The sequence below is a fragment of the Pipra filicauda genome, unplaced genomic scaffold (assembly GCF_003945595.2).
Source record: "Pipra filicauda isolate LSUMZ 115617 unplaced genomic scaffold, ASM394559v2 scaffold124_size2119055_pilon, whole genome shotgun sequence".
NCBI classification, from domain to species: Eukaryota; Metazoa; Chordata; class Aves; order Passeriformes; family Pipridae; genus Pipra; species Pipra filicauda.
Genome location: NW_024103707.1, coordinates 420579 through 442307, shown reverse-complemented (window position 1 = coordinate 442307; position 21729 = coordinate 420579). Strand labels below are relative to the sequence as shown.

The window sequence follows — 21729 nt, the reverse complement described above, 5'->3', positions numbered from 1 at the left end:
TGTGATATTCAGCAAGTAAAATGGAAAGAAAATGACCAGGCAACAGGGATCCCTTTTTGGGTGGATCTAGTAGACAGAAGAAAGTAACAGAAGAGGAAGGCAGGTGTTTTAACTCTCCCAATGTCATATTCTCCTTACTTCATTTGGAAGGAAAAAGAATTACTGAATTAGAGACATCTATTTTCACTTCCTATCTCTACATTATAGCTTTTAAGGGCATAGCAAAGGGACAAACTTCCCTTCCCCCCTCAGCTTCACTTTCAGCTTATATAATTTTCTAAACCCAGATGAGTTTGTCCTGCAACTGCAAGATAAGGAGATACTCAGCTTAAGTTCAGATAACCCTGCAGGTAATTCAGTCAGAAAGAAGAGCCAGGGAAATTTTGCAAAATGGATTTATATACCCAACATCTACTCAAAAAGCAACACTGAAACCATGACTCCTTGGAAGACAATGGGGGAGTGGCCAAGAGTTTACTGCAGAACAGTCCAAACACATGTAGCTCCCTTAGTCTCCTTCAGAGTCAGTTCCTCACCTTTGTTTGAACATTATGTATTCAGGACTAGGTGCTGACCCAGGAGCAGATCCTCAGCTTGCTGACTCCACCACTCCATCAGCGGAAGCACAATTCATGCTGGAGTACCAGATTTGTTGCAAATGCTGTCTCCTCAGAAACAGAGCACTAAACTGTCATTTAAATCCACTTTGGTGTGCCCATGTTTCCGTCACCATGAGATACACTCCCTGCACAGCAAAGCAAGTCAGGTCTTTGGCCAGAAGGCCCTGAGTCCGAGGTAACACAGAACATCAAAGTGCAGCAAAGTTTTGTACATCTTCTCAAGCTGGAATGAAATATTGGCAGGCAACTTGCTCATCTTGCATAGCTTCAACGGCCAAGAACACTTCAGTCATCAGAAAACATGCACAAGTTGTAATGAAAAGCCTTCCAAGAGGAAACAAGCTTCTAGTTTCCAGGAGAGAAAGTGGGAGGACTTAGAAAACAATTAACACTCAAGCTGGAATACTTTCAGTGCTGTGTGAATTATGTTTGAAAATATGCTTTAAAATATGCTGCCTAGAGGGGAACCATCAACAGGCTGTATGACCAGGAAAGCCAAGGTGGCATTATTTCAGAGAATGTGACTGCAAAATGCTTCATCACAGTTTATAGGATGTTTAAAAAGAGAATTTTCCTTGAAAATACATAGCAGTCCTGTGATGCACACATGAAAGTCCACTCACTCTTTACTGCAGCAGCTCATTGGACCAGAATTAATGCCATGGATTGTGTTAACCTTTTTTTTTAACTCAAAAGTGAATTACTGTTGGGTAAACAAAGGAGAAGCTTTACTTTCTTTTGATGTTCTAACTGAAGAAAGAACACCAGGCTTCTCTAGGTGGCAATGAGCTCTGTAGTGGTAAACATCATGGCCTCCCCACTTCAGAAGGGAAAAGTAAAGTCCAAAATGGGGCAAGACTGAGCACCACCAATGTCCTGTGTCACTGCAGCTACAGACCACAAGGCCTGCTGAAACAGTGGATACGGGAAAGCCCTTGGTCTGGTTTGGAGTTCTGCTCTCTACACCACTTTCTTTGAAGTGCATCAGCAATACCATGCTAAAATTTGAAATGGATTAATGGAACAGAGAGTTGACTCTTCAGAGAAGACATCTTTAGAAAAAAAGGGTTTTTTCAATCATTCATCTTGATAATGCCTTTCTAACAAGGTAATTTTGGTCAATCCAGGTTTTGAAATACTGTTTATTTTTAAAAGAAACCATAAAATATGACAACAGGACAATGGGTGTCATTCAGCAATATCAGTTTTGGGTCTATAGAGGAAATTAATAAAAAACATCAGCATTTTAAAAAAAATATGACTAACCATATGGAAAACAGGAAAAACAAAATTCATCTTCAACAACACAGATATAAATGCTGAAATGTTGCTGTGCAAGGTAGAGGTAGAGGTAGAGGTTAACCAGACTTTTCCAACCTAGACCAGTTTTAGATCTGCCCACCCTCCATGCACACACAAAGTTCCTGTTGCCAATAATTTCATTTGAATCAGCCTGTCAGCTTCATCAAACTCAAACAAGTCTGTGTGTTCCTTGTAATGCTCTGAGCTGGAAAACTATTTCAGTTTTCTGTAGAAATTAGTTGCTGAGCAACCTGCCCCCTGGTTTTGCAACTTGTGCAGCAAAGGAAGAGGCAGGAAGATTACACAGACCAATAAAATGCTCTCTGGATGATGCCCACTAGGACAAGTAGATGGTAGAGCCCTTTTAGGAATTGCAGTAGTCCATCAGCTCCTTGGCGATGCACCCAGAGAACACGCAACACTGCACTTGGGGTTCCTCCACTGAAGAGAGCATGGTCAGCAGAAATATCCCAAATCAATAGGTACTTGCTGTGGGAGAGCCGATTGCCTAATACAGTCTGTTGATACCAAAAACTCACATGGTAGGGCACAACCCAAGAACCCTCTGTACAAAGCAGTAAGTGTCTTGACATAGTTAAATATAAAAACTAAAAATTGCACTGCACACAGATTTTCCAAATGAATTCAAGACAGCTGAAGTCAGATCGTACAAACCGTTAGTTAAAAAAATACCTTCTTGAATATTTTGAGAAGTGGAAAGAGTCTTCGTGCAAATGTTCAGCCTTGATCAAGCAGAGGACATAAAATTGTAAACGCATTAGTTCCTTTCTCATCTGCTGTATGCACCCAACGTTATCTATCTTCTGCAGTATGATTAGGGTTAGAAAATTGGTTTCTTCTGTAAATGTCACCTTTCCAGTTCCACTGATGTAACATCAAGACACTACTGGTGTCATATCCCACAACTGTCAATACAATAAAATATAACAACATAGTGAATAACAGTTAAAGACAATAAAATACAGTATAAATACAATCTTTAAATAATTTGCACCTTTTTTCTTTGCTTAAGAGAGGCTACATGGTTAGAGGTAGATGCAACAAGTCTGAAGAAGTTTGATTTCCTTTTCCACCACTCATGTCAGAGTGGTGGAGGTTGACCAAACAACACTCTGTATGTCACTGTGTTTTATCCCTATGAGTCAGGCTCATAGTTGGCCTTAAAAGAAACCAAAAAACTCCCATTACATTGCTAACTTGAATGATCAGCATATTCATAACACATTATGAGGATTTTTCTTTTTTAAATTAATTAAGCTGTTATAAACTTATTCATTATTTTAGCTATTTCTTTATCTAGCCACACTGAGATTTGCCATGTTGAAAAAAAGTTGGTCTTCCTGGAGGAAAAGCTACAGTTAGAACTTGTCCCAGCCTCCTTCAGGCAATAAATTTATAGACTAAGACCTCCTTGGTTCTTATTGGTCAGAAATCCACTAGTGAGAAGCCTCTTGTGTGGAAGAAGGCAGACAGGACATAGCTGCAGTCACATGGGAGAGTAAGGGGAAATGAAATACAGGAGCTAGATAACATTCCTTGCTCCTACCTTAATAACCTTGTCTGTACCCGAGGTCAACAGCCATCCCCTAGTGGCATCAAAGTGTACGTGAACAATGTTGTGCTTACTGTCGTGGAAAGTAGCTGTAGGTGCCCGCCTGAAGAAAGAAATCCAAAAATCAACAAGAACTGTAACTGCAGGATTTTCCCCAAAATTTTTCTCTATTGAGGGAATAACTATCTGTCTGCTGCTGTAAGCCATTAATTCAGCAGCCACTCCATAAACTCTACCTTGAGACCTTTTCTGGCATGAAAGGAACAAGGTAGAGGAGGGCTCCTCTATCCCTCCAGGCTTGATAATCACCCCAGAGGCTTATCTTGCTGAAAAAGCCCAGGGATCACCATGCCAGGCTGCTCCCTCCTGGAGCCTCGCATCTGCCCAGGCCCTTCCAGATGCAGATGCAGATGTTTTGCCCCATTCCAGTGCAAGCCGGCTCAGTGTCCACACTTACTCTTCATCTGTTATGGACTCGTGACAGCTGTCGCAGACCCTCACTTCAAACTCAAACCCCATCAGCGGGATGGAGGAGCGCTTGGAGCTGCATTTGCCGCACACGGCTTTTCCACACTTCCGGCAGTGATGCTGTAGGAGACAACATGCAGAAAGACATCTTAAGCCACAAACCCAGATCAGGTCACTGCTCAGGTCCCACTGGTTCTACCATCTCATTCTAGCAAGACCCAGCCAAGGCTGCAGCAAACAGGAAAGCTTCTCAAACTCCAGGAGAACATGGAGCACTTTTTCACCCCTTTCCCAAAAGTCTCTGTCTGCAGTCCTCTCCTGCTGAGCAGGAAAACACAGCAGCATGTTTCAAGCAGACCAATAAGCCTTTTCCAATACAGCCTGAGCAGTTACACACGTTTACCCAAACTGTTTGAAAACAGCTTTGGTTCCAGCACAATCTCTGAAAATCAGCCGCAAATTTCTTTCTATAACATATTTCATTAAAATAAGCAAAATCCCATGTGGCTAAAGCCATGGAAGGCCCCAAAACAATCTATTCAGCCCAAGACATGCCTTTGCTATTGGGACTGGTTGGAAAAACAAAAGTGTGTTCCTCACAACCCAAAACCCAGCCTCATCAGTGGGGCGTTCACTGTCCCACTACTGAGCATTGAGTGGAAGAACGAAGTGCAAGTTCTCGAAGCTTTAGGGAGAAAAAGGTTACCACAATCTATTATGAGAGGAAAACCTAATTGCAATATGTTAACCCATCAAAGGACACATACAAACCTGCCTGAGGCCTATTTTCTTACTGTCCCACATTTGCTTGAAGTTCCAGAAGAAAGGCTGGTCACATTTTTGACAGGAATCACTATCCAGCCACTCGGGGGTCTGCAACACACATGCACATAAACACAAAGTGGAATTGAGCAACAAACAGAAAAACTTCCAATGGAGCCTAAAGGCAGGACAAGAAAGATGTATTGTGGTGTGGCAATATGGCCAGCTAAACTTGATTTAAAATCTCCATTTTCACAGGATGCCATTTTGACTGTTCCCTGAGATGTCTTTTTTGGCTTATCTCTGAGCTTTGAAGGACATGGGAGGAACACTTTGCACACAAATCATGACGAAGAGTTTGATAAAAAGACCACAGAAATAACCCGGGAACAAATCAGCCTCCCCCATATCTCCAGTTCTGGAATTAAGCATGTAAGAATACTTTGTCCTGTCCTATCTGGACAGCATTTACCACCTGCTATTGCCTCTGATGGAAACTGGAGGCAATTAGTATTTCCAATAGCCAAGAAACTCATCTGAAAGGAAAGGGGAGTTATTGGAAATACTGATGTGGTTGGGGTTTTTCATATTCTTTCTTTCTTTAATACTGTAAGAGGTGTTCCTGCTGTCAGAGGTACCTGTGCTACAAATCACACATAGGGGTGAGAAACATGAGATTAATCTGAACAAATCGAAGACCCAAACCAGCTCTTTTCTCTACTTTTACAAAAGACAAGGGAAGGCAGGTCTCCTATTTCCTAACATGGTGTGTAGCTTTGCATTCATGCTGTGGATAATGCAGGTAAGAAGACTTAAAGAAAATAAAGACTATATTAAAGGCACTTCTCTCTCCTGCAGCCAGGTTTTGCTGTGCAGAGTAGCATGGATCAGATGCCCTGTAGGGAAGCAAGTCTTGCCAGATCCTGAAAGAGCTCAGGAAATGCCTGAAGTAGCAGGAGAGGACATGGAAGGGTCAGTCATTGTCCTCCACTACATTTGGGTCCTCTGACACTTGTCTTGCACTGAGCTGCTGAGGGGCATGCAGTGCATCTCCCCACAGTGTTTAGGAAACCCTCCAGGGGACATGAGACTCGGGAAGAGTCCTGGTTCTTGACCCCTCTCCAGATGGCAGCAGTTTTTCTGTCCTAATCTGGCCTAGTGAGAACGACACTTCTTCCCTGACAGACAACTTCTGCTCCTTTTTCTGCCCCAACAGAGCAAGAGCTCCATCCAAAGCTGGTCCTGGTAAGTTGGTCCATCCCGTGTCTCCAGTGGAGCAGCCCCAGGCAGACCATGACAGCCCTGCCAGTGCTGTGTCTGCAACACTGCAACATGTTCCCACTAGTCCTATCAATACATGAGATTAAATAAACATTGACTAGTGTTTCATACATTGTGAGGAAACAATTAGCAAATTTCAGTTGTCGTATCAGAGCCACTTATTTCTCACATGCTGCAAACTAAAATGGCAAGACACACTGCTGAGATTAGGAACTAATACTCATAGAAAAGCCAGACAGATATAAGTTAAGGGCAGATGGAGACCCTCAGCTCCAAGGATATCTTTTATCCCCAGTAATAAAGCAATCACCTGCTTCATATTCTTCTGCCAGTTATTCTGAAGGCAGTTCATTCTGCTGGGGCAAATTTTTGTCTTTTCTACCCACTACAGTCTTTCTGTTTCATGCCTACAGATTTACATCTGTGTGTATAACTTTTCATCTCTTAATCATTTGAATACTATAGAGGAAGAAGACATTTTGCTTGTGACAAGTAACCACTTTGTAGTCAAATAGAAACACAGCTTCTAGCATCTTTCAGATGTTGTCTTCTTATAGCTTTTTAAAAATAGAGTTGAAAATGAAGAAATGGCTTAATTCACTCTAATGCAATCTCAAAGGTGTGGGAAAATCTGATACAATAAGGTGAGTACTGAGGACACATCACATGGAGAAAACCTTTAAATAAGGGCAAAAATACCAAAGCCAAAATCCAGAAGAAGGTGCTCTAGGACCCCAAACCAAGATTTGGTATTAAAATCTCAAAGATTCATGTTTTGGGAGTGGTTTGGCACCAAGAACACCCTATTGTGCTACTGATAACAAGAACAAGCCCACATAGCCATAGGCTGAGAAAGCAGAGCACCCATTAGCACCTGCTGTTAGGCCTTCATTTAGCTAATTATATTTCTCCTCTATTTTTTAAACCAGCCTTCTCATAGCATTGCTGCATGTTTTGTGACAAGCAAACCCTTACTGTAGCCTTTTGAAGGCAGCAAATAAATAAAGACTTTAATTTCTGGATGTTCAAGTTGCAGCAAAAAGGAAACATCTGTTGGGAGGGAGGAAACCACTCTGCATTCATTTCACTTTAGGAGCTGATGACATACTTGGCCATTGGACTAGCAATTAAAGAGAGCCAAATGGAATGCTAACTCACATTAAAAAGGGAGCTCAGTTCCTGCCTATGCCTACTTCAGTAGTTTTTTAAAATCAAGTTTTTCACTTAGATTTCCTCCTTCCTCAAGGGAGACCCACAAAATCCAGGGAGGCCAAAACTCTTAAGAACCAGCAAAGATGATGAAAGCTCACCCTGTGAAAAGCCTTGCTCAGACCTATCCACTGCAGGGACTCAGGGTGCCTTTGTAACCTCTGCAGGAAGAGGGCAGAGGTTTGACACATATCACCAGGATTTGCCAGGCTGTCGAGCAGGGCTGGCGCCTGACTCACTCAGCACAGTGCTCCTCCCCCTCTCTGAGTCAAGTCTCAGGAATTGCCAAGTGGAGGCTGCTCCCGCAGTGCCAAAGACATGGGCTGCATTTTTGCACCCGCTTACATTCGTTGGTTGTGAAGCACAAAAGCAATTAGAAATGTGTGGGTGAAATCTTAGTCTGGATCAGCGTAGCCATCATTTACCCTGCTTCTACATTGTTACACCAGAGCAAGACCAAGTAGCAGGTGTGACTGAAGCCCTAGTTAAATGTCTTTTTATCAAAAACAGTGAAAAAATCACACTGGGTTGCAGTTTTCCAGAGATGACAAAGAGCTCTGTTGTTTTGTTTTCTTAAAAACAACACTAATCCATCCATTTACATCTGAACTGATGATATTTCTCAGGATAAACAAAGCTGAGCATGTCACAATATCCTCCTTACAGGATGTCTTTCAGAGCAGTAATGTAAAGAGTAAGAGTCATTTAGCAGTCTTTTTAATACACATTTTCTGCCAGTCAATTTCCCCTGTACCATATTATCAAAGGCATGGCATAATTGCTGTATAACAACTGAGACATATCCAAAAACATTTTTAGAGCTTGGAATGATCTTGGTTATGTTGAAAGTTGCCATTTTAGAAAGGCCCCTTCTTCCCAAGACTGTTTCAGATCAAACTGATGAGAATTAAGCATCTACCTCCTGCCTCTCAACATCCATGTTCCAGACTACGATTCCTCCATCTGCTCCGCAAGAGATGAGCTGCCGAGTGTGGTGAGCATAGGAGAGAGACTGAACTTTATCACTGAAAAGGAAACAAGACAGTTACTAATCAACCATCTATAGCTAGTGCACAAGTGAGCACAGAATATACAATAAAGCAGTACAAACTGCTTTGTTTGCCCTCCCCCATTCACTGCACATGGCATCCATCAGATGCAAATCAGTCTTTGCTGTCCAGCTGGTACCAGAAAGAGAGTATGGCTTATCTGGGCAGCATCCACAAAAGCAAAGACCTGTTCTGATAACTGGTTTTGCTGCCCCTGAGATGGGAGGTCCCAGCTACACCAGGAAACCTCAACAGAGCTGCAGCTCTGGGCCTCTCTGAAGGCACAACTGGATGCATGAAAGCTCCAGTAAGGTACCTTCTTGTCAGAGAGTCTGTAACAACTTTGGTTTTGTAAAGCCCTGCATCATCTAGAAATGAAGCACTGAGGAACTACTGAAGATTTTCTTTTAGCACTAACAAGTACAGAGTTTCAAAAATAATATAGGAATCACTAAATTGTTCCTAAGCTTTCTCAGAGTAAGGTAGAAAATTTAGGTGCTTCTGTTTCTTCTCTTAAGGAAAAAAACAACATGGGAAAAATAATTCGCTCAAGCCTCCAAAGATGGGCTCGATCCTTCATAAAAGAAAGAAAACCAAGCTTCATCTCAAGCTGTTTACAACCTGGGGAACAAAGACCACATAACACTGTTACAGAAAAAAACAAGGTTATGAAGACACAGTAACTGAGAATACCGTGACTGGAAATAATCCACAATATTTGGTTTTCTTTGCTACCACCACTGATCTTGTCTGCCCAAAGGACTTTCATGCTAACACATTTGCTTTTGCACATGGCTGCACCTGCAGAGGGAAATGCACTTATGGAAGAGTTTGGTACAACACAGCCACCTTTCACAGTGCCTGCTTGCTGACACCAGAGGCACCATCAGAATTCTCAGGACTTTATGTTGTACAATTCCAGCTGACAGTCATGCCATAGATTAAGATCCAGAGGCTAATTTCATATTAGGAGAACTAATTTCCACAGCAATAAATCTAGCAGCAATGCATTAGCAAGCACCACTGGAAGGGTATGAGAGTGATCTGGGAACTTCAGCAAGAGCTCTGCAGTGCTCTGAAATCCCAGAGGCATGCAAATCACTCAGCAAGTGCAGCATCACTGTATGAACATGTAAGAAACTGTTTGGCCAAAACCACCATGGGATTTTGCCTTTCCAGACCTAAGCCTGGACACAAGTCCCACATATATGCTGTCTCAATACTCTGAAACAAACTTGTTGCATTGCCAATGTTAAAAGACGGGGAGATCATTGCCACTAGAGCCATTCTGACCTCTAATCAACACCCAGTAGGGGCTTAGTCTTCTTCAAAGACATCTACTATGCTGCACAAATGTACATGCAAAGATGATGCCGCTTGCATTGAGGAGATGTAAAGGCTCCTACAGATGAAATGCATTAATTAGAATTCAGGCTGTAAGTAAAGTGGCTTGGAAAAAGTTAGTGTGGAGGAAAAAGGGACTAATTGTTCAAGCCCGATGCTCCCTCTAGGGGAAGGAAAGACCTTGACACCTAAAACTCGAGAATTTCTCTGCAGCTGTTCTCATTTGAGGACATTCCTCATTCCAACAGAGGTGCAGGCTCTGGCATAATACATTTGGGATTATAGATACTGTGCTTTCCTTCACCACCCTCTGCAGACTCTCAAATCAGCCTGTGGGCTCAACACTGAGAAACTTACTATAAGCAAATTATTCCTGATGTACATGAACCATAGGGAGTCATACATACAAGTTTGAAGTTGTGAAGACTGTAAGCTTTGGGCTGTTTGTTTCCAGATGTGGGTTCTGCCTTTAGCTTTTCTGCCATAAAAGCAGGAGGGAGGGCTTTGAACGTACTTATGTCCTTGCAGCTCGATGGCTGTTCCTTTTCTTCCTCCAATATCCCACATTATAATGGAATGATCAGAACTGCCTGAGAATAAAACTCGCTGTATTGGGTCCCAACAGAGAGCAGTGACACCACCTGCAATAAGAGCGCACACAACAGTCATTTTGTTACAGAAAGCGGAAGACCAGAATGTAACTAAATAAAAATGACAGAGAGAGTGATTAAAATGCAGGCCTCTTTAGCAAAGGCCATGCAGCCATGTGCTGTGTGCCAGTGGAAAACTAACAGGCTAGAAAACCTACTGAGATTCCTAAGAGCAGCCTAGCTGCTCTTCTGTGGGCAGAGGGCTCCACTGCCACTTGCACTGAACAGTAAAATGTAGTAGAAGGATGGTCACAGTGTGACTATACAGCTTTTCATCTCCACGATTTCTAAGAGATTAAAAGAGAAATAAGTGTGGAATATTATGGGCATCTTCTCACTATCCTAGCACAAGGATTGTGCTACCTTGTGATTGACTAGACAGGAGGGATATGGAGAGAAAATGCTGAGGAATGACCACCATTTCTTCTGTTGGATGGCAGGATCCTATCCAGGATTGCTCTTTTTTAAAGGGTGATGGGGCTCAAGTTCCAGCAGTGAAATAAGCAATTAGTGCATCCAAGATGTGCCTATTCCCTTTGGGAAAAAGTGTCTACCAGCGTGGGTTTCTCTCCTTTATGAGCACCCATTCTTCTCCAAAAACTACCACAACTTGTTCTAGTCTTACTCTGCTTTAATTGGTAGCTACTGATTATGGCATTTCCTGCCATACATGTTTTCTGCTCAGAGTTCTGATGACTCTTGTTTTTACCAATACAGCTTCCCCGAACTGCTGTGACAGTTTAAGGTCTATGTTCCTTTTATGCTGTGCACTGACACAAGCCATCCTAGTGTTTCACAGGAGAGTTAAACCACCATAATGCTGAACACAGATGAAGAATCAGGCTGGGTCTCCGCCTGAGGCCTTACCTGTGTGTCCCTTAAATGTTGTAACAAGGCTGCAGGACTCTTGCTCTAGTTTGAGTATGGTCACTTGCCCAGAATGATCACCAACAAACACATGCCGGGTTTCCACATCAAATCTGATGGATAAATGCTGAGGAAAATATATTGTTTACACAAGCTATGCATTCCTTTCATGACTTGCTAATTCTTTTAACACGAGCATACTGCAACCTTGTGTATAGTGCTCCAGTCTCAAGGAGGTATTCAGAGTGTACTTTTAGGCACCTGTTCATACTAATAGTGCAGTATCCCTGAGTAAACCAAAGAGAAAAAATTAGACTATTCTAGAAGACACAATTTGTGGTTTTGTTATGAAACACCTTTGAAGCAGCCCTTCTCCACGAACATAGGAGTTGTCTCCCTGGGCTCCATAACTTAGGTATTAGAGTTGAATGGTATCTACTCTCTCCTTCCCAAACTTCTTTAAAATAACTATTACTAGTTTTCTGTTTGTATTGGATTTGCATGTCAAAGTTTTGGTAGTGGGGGGTATACGGTGTGGCTTCTGTGAGAAGGTTTGCTGGCAGGACTTGTGACCCCGTGGGAACCCACATTTGAGCAGTCTGTTCCCAAAGGGCTGCACCCCATGGAAGGAACCCATGCTGGAGCAGGGGAAGAGTGTGAGGAGTCCTCCCTTTGAGGAAGAAGGATCAGCAAAGACAACATGCAATGGACCAACTGCAACCCCCCAGGAGGCAGAACAAATCAGGACTGAAGTGGAGCCCAGGCAGAAAGAAAGAAGGAGCGGGGGGAAGGTGTTTTTAAGATTTGGTTTTATTTCTCATAACCCTACTCTGATTTGATTGGTAATAAATTAAACTAATTTCCCCAAGTTGAGTCTGTTTTGTCTGTGACAGTAACTGGTGAGTGATCTCTCCTTGTCCTTATCTTGGCCTTTCTTTATGTTTTCTCTCCCTCACCCAGTTGAGGAGGGGGGTGACACAGTGGCTTTGGTGGGCACCTGGCACCCAGTCAGGGTCAACCCACCACAATGCTTCCTCATTATAGTCAAGTTCATGAATATAGTGAAAAAGTGTTGTTTCATATTTGAGGAAGTGTCGACTACATCAGACACCTCACACATCATATTCTAAACTGAATAAAATCTGGACCACTTAACCACCACCTACTGGAACCACCTAACTGGACAGATTCTGACCTCTTCATCCAATTAATTCCACATTCAGAGTCCATACCAGATATTTAAGGAGCAACTGCTTTTAGGACTCCATAAGAGCAGTGCTATTTAAGAAACACTGATTTTAAGCACACAGGACATAGGAGAAAAAAAAAGAAAAAACAAACATGTTCCTGGTTGTGCCAAATATTTTTGCAGTACTTGCCAATGATTCTTCCTTCCACTGCCCTCCACCATCATGAGCAGATGACTCAAATTAAAGTGTCCTCCAGAAGTTCACTCAAAATGGTCTGTTCTCTAGAGAGATTTAGAGAATACAGGACAAATTCTTGCATCATGCTTTCAAAAACATTTATAATTTAATTTAAAATTAAGTCCAGTCTCTATGCCATTTATATTGGCTGAATGACCAGATAATATAAAGCAAGTCCATATTGGAACAGTAATTTTGAGCAGGTCTCAATTCTCCTGAACTAGTAAAACACACATCTATACCACGTACACGCTGGGGCATTAAAAAGTGTGTTTATGCTAACCCCTGTTTTCAGCCTAAGAGCTCACACTTTTCCACTTTCCTTTTCATTTGCAATAAAGCTGAATTAATATTTCTTTTATTGTTGGGCGGCTGGGGCAGCTCTGCGTGAATAAGCCACTCGAGTGCCATTTCTGGAGTCATTTACTCTTCGGTTAACCCAAATTCCCAATACATAGTGAGCAGTTCCAGAGTGAAGGACAAGTGCTCATTATTTTATATTAAAGTAATTTAATTTTTACCATGCATGCACACAGGCACTCTGACCTGATCACCAACCTACTTTGCTACCATTAATTCTCTGAAGAAAGCAGGCACTGCATGTTTAAATGAAGGTCCTATCCATATTTATTACAATAGCAGACCACAATAGGTTGCAGATCGCTCATTGTGGTGGTTAAAAATGCTTAGACCTAAATATGCCATAATGCATTAAGGAGACAAAGCAAGGAGAATAGGCAGTTTTTTAAATTGGCTTCAAGTAACAGTTTCTCTCACAAAACACAATCTATACAGGGCACAAAATTTGGAGGACAGCTAGACAAATAAACTAAAAGGGCTGTTTGAGTGCCAAAGAGCAGAAATAAAACTGAGAGCTCAGCAAAGGATACTGCAGGCCACAGGCACCTGCGCTGGTGCGGTACCCTCCCAGCCGCTGGCCACTTTCCGAACAGTGCCACGTGAAGTGTTTATCTTGTCCAGTGCTTAACACCCACTCCATTTCCAGGACAAAGAGAATCATGATGACCCTGCTTTGATGAGCTGAAAATTAAGCAGACAGACACATAATCACATTGCAGAGACGAACGTGGGGGCAGAATAACACTGCGAATACCAACTGCACCCAACTCCTCCACTCACCCTTCCCTACAGAAGCAGCTGGTGTTTAATAATCCAGTTGACATCAGCTAGCATGCAAGGTTGTAAGGTCCCTGCTCTGCATGTTCAGTGTTTGCATGAGAAAGAGTGGAAGCAAGACTTAACTCCTTCCATGCCTATTGCAGCCATTTGTCTTCCACAGTAGCACAAGTCTTCCCTCCATGATTGTATCATCACTAACAAAACTGCCATTGTGGAATGGACTTGGGGCTTCGTTTAAACCTCTTCTGAGCTGGTTTTATGACAGCAGTACAGATGCCTACCCTGCTACTCCCTCCTGCTGTGAAGTCTGGTGGATCTGGGTTGTGGTACCCCAGCAGAATGATGAGTTACAGGCACAACGTTGCACCAAAGGAAAGTTTCAGCATTGCATGTAAACCAGATAGAAAAGTTATTGGAATAAAATAAAAGAAAAAGAAAAATATCACAGCTGTGTTAGATGAATAAAACAGCTGAAGGAATAAATCTCTACTGCTACCAAAATAAAGCCATCAAAAGCTTTTCATTAAAACAAGGGAATGCATGGTTGTACAGACAGTTTTTTGTATGAATGACCAGTGGGTTTGGTCACGAAGTGCTGATTGAGCTGACTTTTTAATAAAACAAGTGGCTGGAAAGACTTGCACAACTATTCCCAGCTGTAACTTAGCAGTGAATGACATACTCCTCAATCTACAGCCCTGCTGATTTATTACTGTTCTGAGACCCGTCAACATGTATTGCACAAAACAGGGTGGTTGTATTGCTTGTATTTGTTTGTGCAAAAGCTGACACACACACACAAAAAAAATTAAATATGTTTGAAAGCTTAAACACCAGCCCCAAGTCTCCACTTGAAATGCAGAGAAATTCTTCAGAACAGTATCGGAATATTGCTGTCTGCCCTGCACAAATATACAGCACAAATGAGAGCTGCGTTCAAATCCTATGAGGGGAATGGAATCAGTTGTAGCAAGGAAGTGGTGGCTTACACAAGCCAACACCTGCCCTGATCCACACTGCTTTTTCAGATGGAGATTCCCTGAGGAGAAAAGTCAAAAGATGCATTGACACAAGTTGCCACAACTGTGATTGGCAGCTAGACCAGTTTACAGTGTTAGACATGAACTTGTGCCCAGGTGCTTTCACCCTTGCCCATAGAAGAGGTCAGATTTTGGCTGTCATTTCCATACACTTTTACATTCCAGATAGAAGGACGGGGACCACCAAGGAGTCACTTGAGCTCTTTCAAATAGATCCTATCTCCTCTCAGCCCTTGTTTTCTTTGGGGGGAAATTCAGTGACCCCATAGGTGGTTCATGCTTGTCTTTACCTTCCTCCTGGTCTCTCCAGAAACATCCACACTAGCTGGTGGAGTGGTGCACTGAGAGAGGGTCATGATGATCTGCATGCTGCTACAAGCACCTCATGGGTTTGTAAACATGTCCCAGGAGCTTGTGTGCACCAGCAAGGTCATAGACAAGGCCATGCACTTTCACAGGATGTCCAAAGCTGGCCGAGATCAGACTGTTCAAGGCCTGTCCAGAAATGTTACTGCTAGTGACAGCTTCCCGTGGTTTGAATTGGTTGTAAGGATAGCTGGCACCACTCAACTCTCTTAAAATTTCTATCTCCTAAAACTTCTAAAAGGCAGGGCTTGTAATTTTTGCTAGAAGTGCTGCCTGTGGATGCTGAGGCAGGCTCTTTCTGTCAAGTAAGGAGTAGACATTGAAGAACTTTACTTGCCAAGAGGTGGAAGGGGTGTACACAATAGCTTTGCTTATCCTCTCTCCTCAAAAGGAGCTTTCAATTCAGCACTCTGTTGCACGCTTGCACATATTAGCTGATGCCAACACACATGCTGATGGCAGAAATATCCGAACCAAGTGAAAGAGCATGATGGAGATCATCTCAGTAACAGAAGACAGAGAAGACAAATGTAAATCAAAGTCAAGGCTAAAAAAAAAAGGTAAGGCGAAAAGAACTAAAATGTCAGAAGGGTGGAAGCTGACACCAGAGCAAGGAAGAAGTCTGGGCCCTAGGATTAATGTAGGTACAGGGTCTTGAAGCAGTAAACAAAAAATTGATCCTTAATCCATGGAAGGTTTGATCACCATTTGTGAGCAGAAAAAAATGTGGAGTAAACAATTCCAAAGCTGTTCATTTGCAGCAGGATGGAGATGGGGGGACAGAAGCTGAATGTGTTCACAGTACAGGAAAAGCCTCGGCAAGCACCAGGCAAGAGCAGATCTGTGTAAGCCAGCATCAGAACGAAGCCATTTTTGGAGGAAGATTATGCTGTACAGAAGGTAGAGAAGCAGCAGAGAAGAGGAGGGAGCAGGTACATCTGCAGCTGGAGAGTGGGAGGCAGCGAGGGGGCTGCTCTCCTTCTATGAGAAAGCAACAACAAGCAGTGTAGAAAAAAAAGGTTGGAGAAAGGCTGTAAAGTCTGTGCCTAGAGAATAGAAGCTGCAACCAGGAGGTGAACACCGAGATACCAGCACAGGGAAAAGGAGGGTGTGTGCTATGTGTAAAGGCAAAGGTCTGAGAAGCATAGTCAGTGCATGGCCATGCACAGTGCAGGGGCAAGAAGCTGTGCTGAGGGGTTACAACAGTAAAAAGCATCACCAAAAGAGAGGTGGAAGTTAACAGCAAGAAAAAAAGCTTAGCATATGCAAGAAAAGCTCACATGAAGAGGTTGTGCATAGAGGAAAGCATAAGTAAGCATGAGCTGGTCTGAAAACAAGGGGGCAGGGGGACACCCTCAAAATAGGCAGGCTGCACAAAGCACGGGGCAGAAGCAGGTCTACTAACCTGGCTAGGCAGAAAAAGTGTGGATCATATAAACAAATCAGTAAAAAGTAAAAAAACACAGGAGTTGTTATCTCATCCAGAGGGGGACTGGAAACATGGCCCCTGGCAAGATGGTGCACTTTCAAGAAGCAGGGTAGAGAAGGTTGTGCAGAGTGGGAAGATGCAACAGCCATGCAGTTGGACCAGCCTGTGAGGGGCTGGAAGCCAAGGCTGCTAAGGGGAGGGAAAGATTTCTTCAACACCCATAGTTTTGCAGGAATGTGAGTAGCTGCCCAGGGAAAGAGTGGAGAGTGTGAGCAGAGATTGTCCATGCCTTCAGCTGGTGCTGTGGCTGAAGAAGAGAGGATGGCGATAGTTATGAGAGACCAACACAGAATGAAAAGTTTAATTTCCCAGAGCATCCCAAATGGCACTGTTCAAATGCTTGCACTACCCTTTCTTACACAAGAGAAGGAGTCAGTGCCTACAGGAGGCCAATGCTCTGAGAGTCACTAGGTAGTCTGTCTTAACACTGCGTTACATCTCTGATCCCAGTGTTTCCCTTTCAAGAATTAAGATTTCACAACTCCAGATACAGTGCTGCAGCAAAACCTCCACAGAGCACATCCAGCCACATACGCTGCCGGTGCCAGACTGCCATATGTCACTGGACCTGGTTGCACACCCCAACCAACACCAAAGCAAAGCCTATACACATGCTGCCATTCCCTGTCACTAGCATATCATTTGGCAGGCATATTCATGGCCTTTCAAGACACGATTGATGTTATTTAATCCCTACAGCAGCCTCAGTTACCTTCCTGTGGGAGATGATCAATAGCCCACCAGTCACTAGGCAAGGTGTTACTTTTAAGAGCATTGTTGAACATTTACAAAGCTAGCACACACAAAACCAGCCAGCGTGGCTAAGCTAAAGCCCCTCGGTAGGCTAAATAAAATTATTTACTCCCCCTAAAATATTTTTAAATAATATAAAGGTCTTACTTGAAAACCTTTAGTAAAACCAAAACTTTTAAAAAGTAAGGCCTTTAACAAAAGAATCACTAGAAGGCTGCCATACCAACAAAACTACCTGTTCCTTTTTAATTATGTTTTCCCTTGCCCCAGGGTTTTACCAAGCTGCTTATGCCAACCCCTACACTTCAGTACGGCCATATGAGGAAGGTGCACTATAGGGATGGGATTGTGGAGTGGAGTCCTCCTGGACCATGTGAGGAAAATCCATCTCTGCTGGATCATAATATGCCTACACAAAGGACTACAATGCCCTTCCCTGCACATTCTCCCAGAAAGCATGGTGAAAACTGGGCTCTTTCTTCCTCACTGTGACCCAGAAGCACCACTGGACTCTGGCCCCAGGGAGGCCCCCAGTAAACTCAGATCCAGTGTTCTGGATGGAGGCAAATGTAGCAAGAGAAGCATGAAAGTGCCTAATGCTGGGTGGACCAATGAAACTGCAGGAACTTGTGACTGACAGTAGCTCACAGAGCATCTCACTTATGCAATGTTTCCCCAGCACCCCAGACCTCCACTATGGGTCCAGCCAAGCCCAGGAACCAGGCAGAGGGAGTTCTACGCTCCTCCACCAACCTCTGGTGTGAAGAGCATAGAATCTTTGAATGAGGGTGGCGGGAGGCACTGTGCTGTGGAGCAGCTGGTCAGTCTCAGGTCACTGGTGTCCTGCAAACAGTGGGGAATCTCTTAGGGTTTTGGTTTTTTTGTTTTCCTACCTTGCACTGTCAGAAACCTGTTCACTTCAATTGTTCAGGTATGTGTGGTGAGAGACTAGAATAGGTTGCCCAGAGAAGTTGTGGATGGCCCATTCCTGGAAGTATTCAAGGCCAGAACCTGGTCTAACGGAATGGACTGCCTATGGCAGAAGGGTTGGACCTAAATGATCTTTACAGTCCCTTCCAACCCAAACCATTCTATGATTCCATGAAAAACTTTCCCATGCTGAGACAGACAGTCTAGGCAGGAGGCGACTCTAGTTATGACTGTGGTCAGTTGTGCCCCCTCTCCACTGATGTTAATGGATGCCCATTAGAATCCTTTGCTCTGCAGCAATTTTATTTAAGAGTCACATATATATTTTATCATTATTGGATATTTTTCTTCAGTTTTCACAAGCTAAGAAAAAATGCAGGTAATTCCTTCTTAATTTTACAACACACCAGATATTCATGAAACAGCTGAAGTGAAAAACAGCTGGGCTCTGCACAAATCAAGATTCTCTTCATACCTTAATACCTAACTGTTACAAAGTGATGCCCAGAGCCTCCATTTAGAGATTGAAATTATCCTCTCAGTCTTTAAAGGTACAAAATGCAAAATATGCATAAGTACATATTTTAAAATATATGTGAGAAACCTAAAGCCAACATGTCAGAGGCTTCTATACAGAAAGATAATGCTTAGCATATAATATGGTATATCATACCATCCCTTAGTCTAACAGCAAAAAAGATATAAGAATAAATAGCCCTCTAAAGGTTTGACAAGGATAAATAGCTAGGTTTCTGAAAACATCACATTAGTGAACACCAGAATCTAATTAGAAAAGATATGGATTAACATTTCTTGACCTTTTACTATGAGAGGCATTCACTGATAATCTTGATATTATTGAAACCAACAGTTAGTGAAATATAACCAGATTAACACCAAAAGCTGCAGTCCTAAGCCCTAAAACACAGGTTTAGTTTCCTAAGTTGTTTCAGTAGATACATTGGATTACTAAAGACTGAAAATTAAAACTCCTCTTCCCCAAACATGGTCTGGATTTTGGTCAGTTGGCTGTCTAGAGTGATATTCCAAAGGACAAAATTAAAAGGAAAAACAGAAAATGAAATAACTATTTTAAAAGATTTGTAATCTCAGAACAAAGCACATTATAAATCCAGTATTCACATTAGTTAAAAAAAAAATCACTTAAGAAGACTTCTTTCCATTCACACATATTAACAAATATTAACAAAATATTAACAAAAATTAATGACAATACAAACCAATTAACACGGTTCTTACCCTGGTAACTTTTCACTAGTGTCATCTTGTTGTAATCTTCAGATAAAATAAATTCCTGAAGGAGTGGAAAGAAAAAACCAAAAGAAACAGTGCTTAGAGATGTAAAATGTTTGAGACTGTTTTCATTTTAATTCTTTACCTAGGTAAGCTCTCCCTTCTTCACAACCACCACCCTGTTTATACTTTTGCTAATTTTGAGTACCTCCATCTAAAAATCTACATTATTTTCTTTTTAAAGTTGCCTAAGAAAAAACATCATGAGTTCTGCTGAACAGAATGGTGGAGATAAAAGAAATGGTATTAAAAAGAAGTCAAAAATGCTGACAGAGATGACTGCTTATGAGCCGAGGTGCCACAAAATGAAGGACATGAGATCTGGCAAACAGTTATTGCTCAGGACAGCCTGGGCAGAAATCTGTGTGTGTGCACAGCTACGTGTGCACGCATGTGCATTTGTGTATACACATGTATCCATGTATGTGCATACACTACATTCCACCCCGAACACTCAGGAGACGCTATATTAATATGTAAGAGACTCTTGAAGTTGCTCAGTCCAGACTAGGTACCAATAAACCATTATGGGAATGGAACACATTTCAGGTTTCTGTTGGTGCTTCAGACAAATAGAACCCAGACTTTTTCCCACCTTGATTTCATTACACTGTTAGTTAATATTTATTCTGACACCTCAGAAGCAGACTTTTTTCTTTGCTATTGTTTTGTTGAAGCTAACAAGCAGTTGTGTGTGGGGTGGAGAGTGGCTTAGCACAGGCTGTGACTGCCTGGGGAGAAAGGAATGGTATGAGTCCAGCCAGGCTCATCCTGTGGCCAGGGAATAGCACACTTATGGGGACAGGCTCTTCGGTCCTGCTGCCTTGGTGCTGCTATTTAATTGCTGATATGGCTTTTGCATGGGGAAATGATGAAAACAGCAGCTAAGAGTTTGCACGGTGGCCTCGGCTCCTGAATAAACCCCATGTGGTTAAACTGACTGAGCACCTGGGTGCTCCTGCTGATCGTTTTGAAAAGGAGAGTTGCACAGAATTGGGGAAATAGAATGACCACAACAAAACTCCTGCAACATCTCTCTGGAGGAAACACCTAAGCAAAAGGTAGGCTCTGTGGCACCACCGCAGGAATTAGCTTTCAGATTGCTGTCAAGGATCTACATGCATGTGAGAAGTAAATAAGGTGGTTTTATTACAAGCAAGGATTTCCATGGTTACCTCATGTTGAGATACCTGGAGGTCATTTTTATTTAGGGAGATTGAAGAGCCATTTTATGGTCAGGAGCTGGTGGGTTGCATGTTGTTGTGGTCACTGTTACTTACTGCTGCTTATTGCTTTACTTACTGTTCTTGTTGTTCTGATCACTCTTAGGCCAATCGAAAGGAATGTAAAGGCAATAAGACCAATTTGGCCTTGCTGCCAAGGGACCATGCGGCTGGGGGCAGGGAAACAACCTGATGGGTGGATGGGAACAACTAATGAACTGTACCAAAAGGCAAAGATTACCTTTTAAGGAAGAAAAGACGAGGTCTGGCGTGGGAGGTGCGAGGGAGTGGTTATGTAAACCAAGAGACCTTAAAAAGGCTTGTCCCCTCCCAGTCAGGTGTGCTCGGACCCGGTCACAAGGTCGAGACACCCAGCACGCTGAAATTAAACTTCTTTGTTTCATGTTATTTGGCCGTCTTTGAAAGTTTAATTAGAGATATTTCTCACAATGCATACATCACATACTCAAACACAAAGAAAAAAAGGAGTGTAAAAAGACATCACATTAATAATTTATAGCAAACTACACAGAAACTCCCTAAGCTAATCTACCTAGAGGACAGAAGAAGTAAAACTTAACTCATTTAACCTGAAATAGGGTGAAAAAATGAAATAAACATTACAAACACAAGATAAGCTACATTTAAAAACATACAGTTGTGAAATGTTTATGTGCACATGCCAAAAGCACTGTGCAACAGTAGAGAAGACTGGACTTTAGGACCCTATAGACTACACTGAAGGCAAACCAAATGTTTAATGCAAAAAAGCATAAGCCATTCAAACCACCAAGAAGCCAGTATTTACCCCCAGTTTGCAAACCAGAATTAAAAAAAAAAGGTTGCTGTATTTTCTGTGGGGTCACTGCAGGTAATCTGCACAGCTTTCGAGCACCAAAACCACCCTAATACATCACTTCTA

General features: G+C 42.5%; 1 protein-coding gene across 1 annotated transcript in view; it reads right to left on the bottom strand.

Moving 5' to 3' along the window:
- Window positions 1–1744: 1744 nt before the first annotated feature.
- WDFY2 (WD repeat and FYVE domain containing 2) overlaps window positions 1745–21729 on the bottom strand; it is a 32975-nt gene continuing 12990 nt past the window's right edge. Inside the window, exons 4-12 of the mRNA XM_039389318.1 lie at window positions 19531–19585; window positions 13443–13593; window positions 11126–11238; window positions 10123–10249; window positions 8135–8240; window positions 4735–4836; window positions 3953–4083; window positions 3490–3598; window positions 1745–2848 (exon numbers count right to left, since the gene is read on the bottom strand). Of these exons, the coding sequence (XP_039245252.1) occupies window positions 2819–2848; window positions 3490–3598; window positions 3953–4083; window positions 4735–4836; window positions 8135–8240; window positions 10123–10249; window positions 11126–11238; window positions 13443–13593; window positions 19531–19585 (924 nt within the window). The 3' untranslated portion in view covers window positions 1745–2818. The remainder of the gene's footprint in view (window positions 2849–3489; window positions 3599–3952; window positions 4084–4734; window positions 4837–8134; window positions 8241–10122; window positions 10250–11125; window positions 11239–13442; window positions 13594–19530; window positions 19586–21729) is intronic.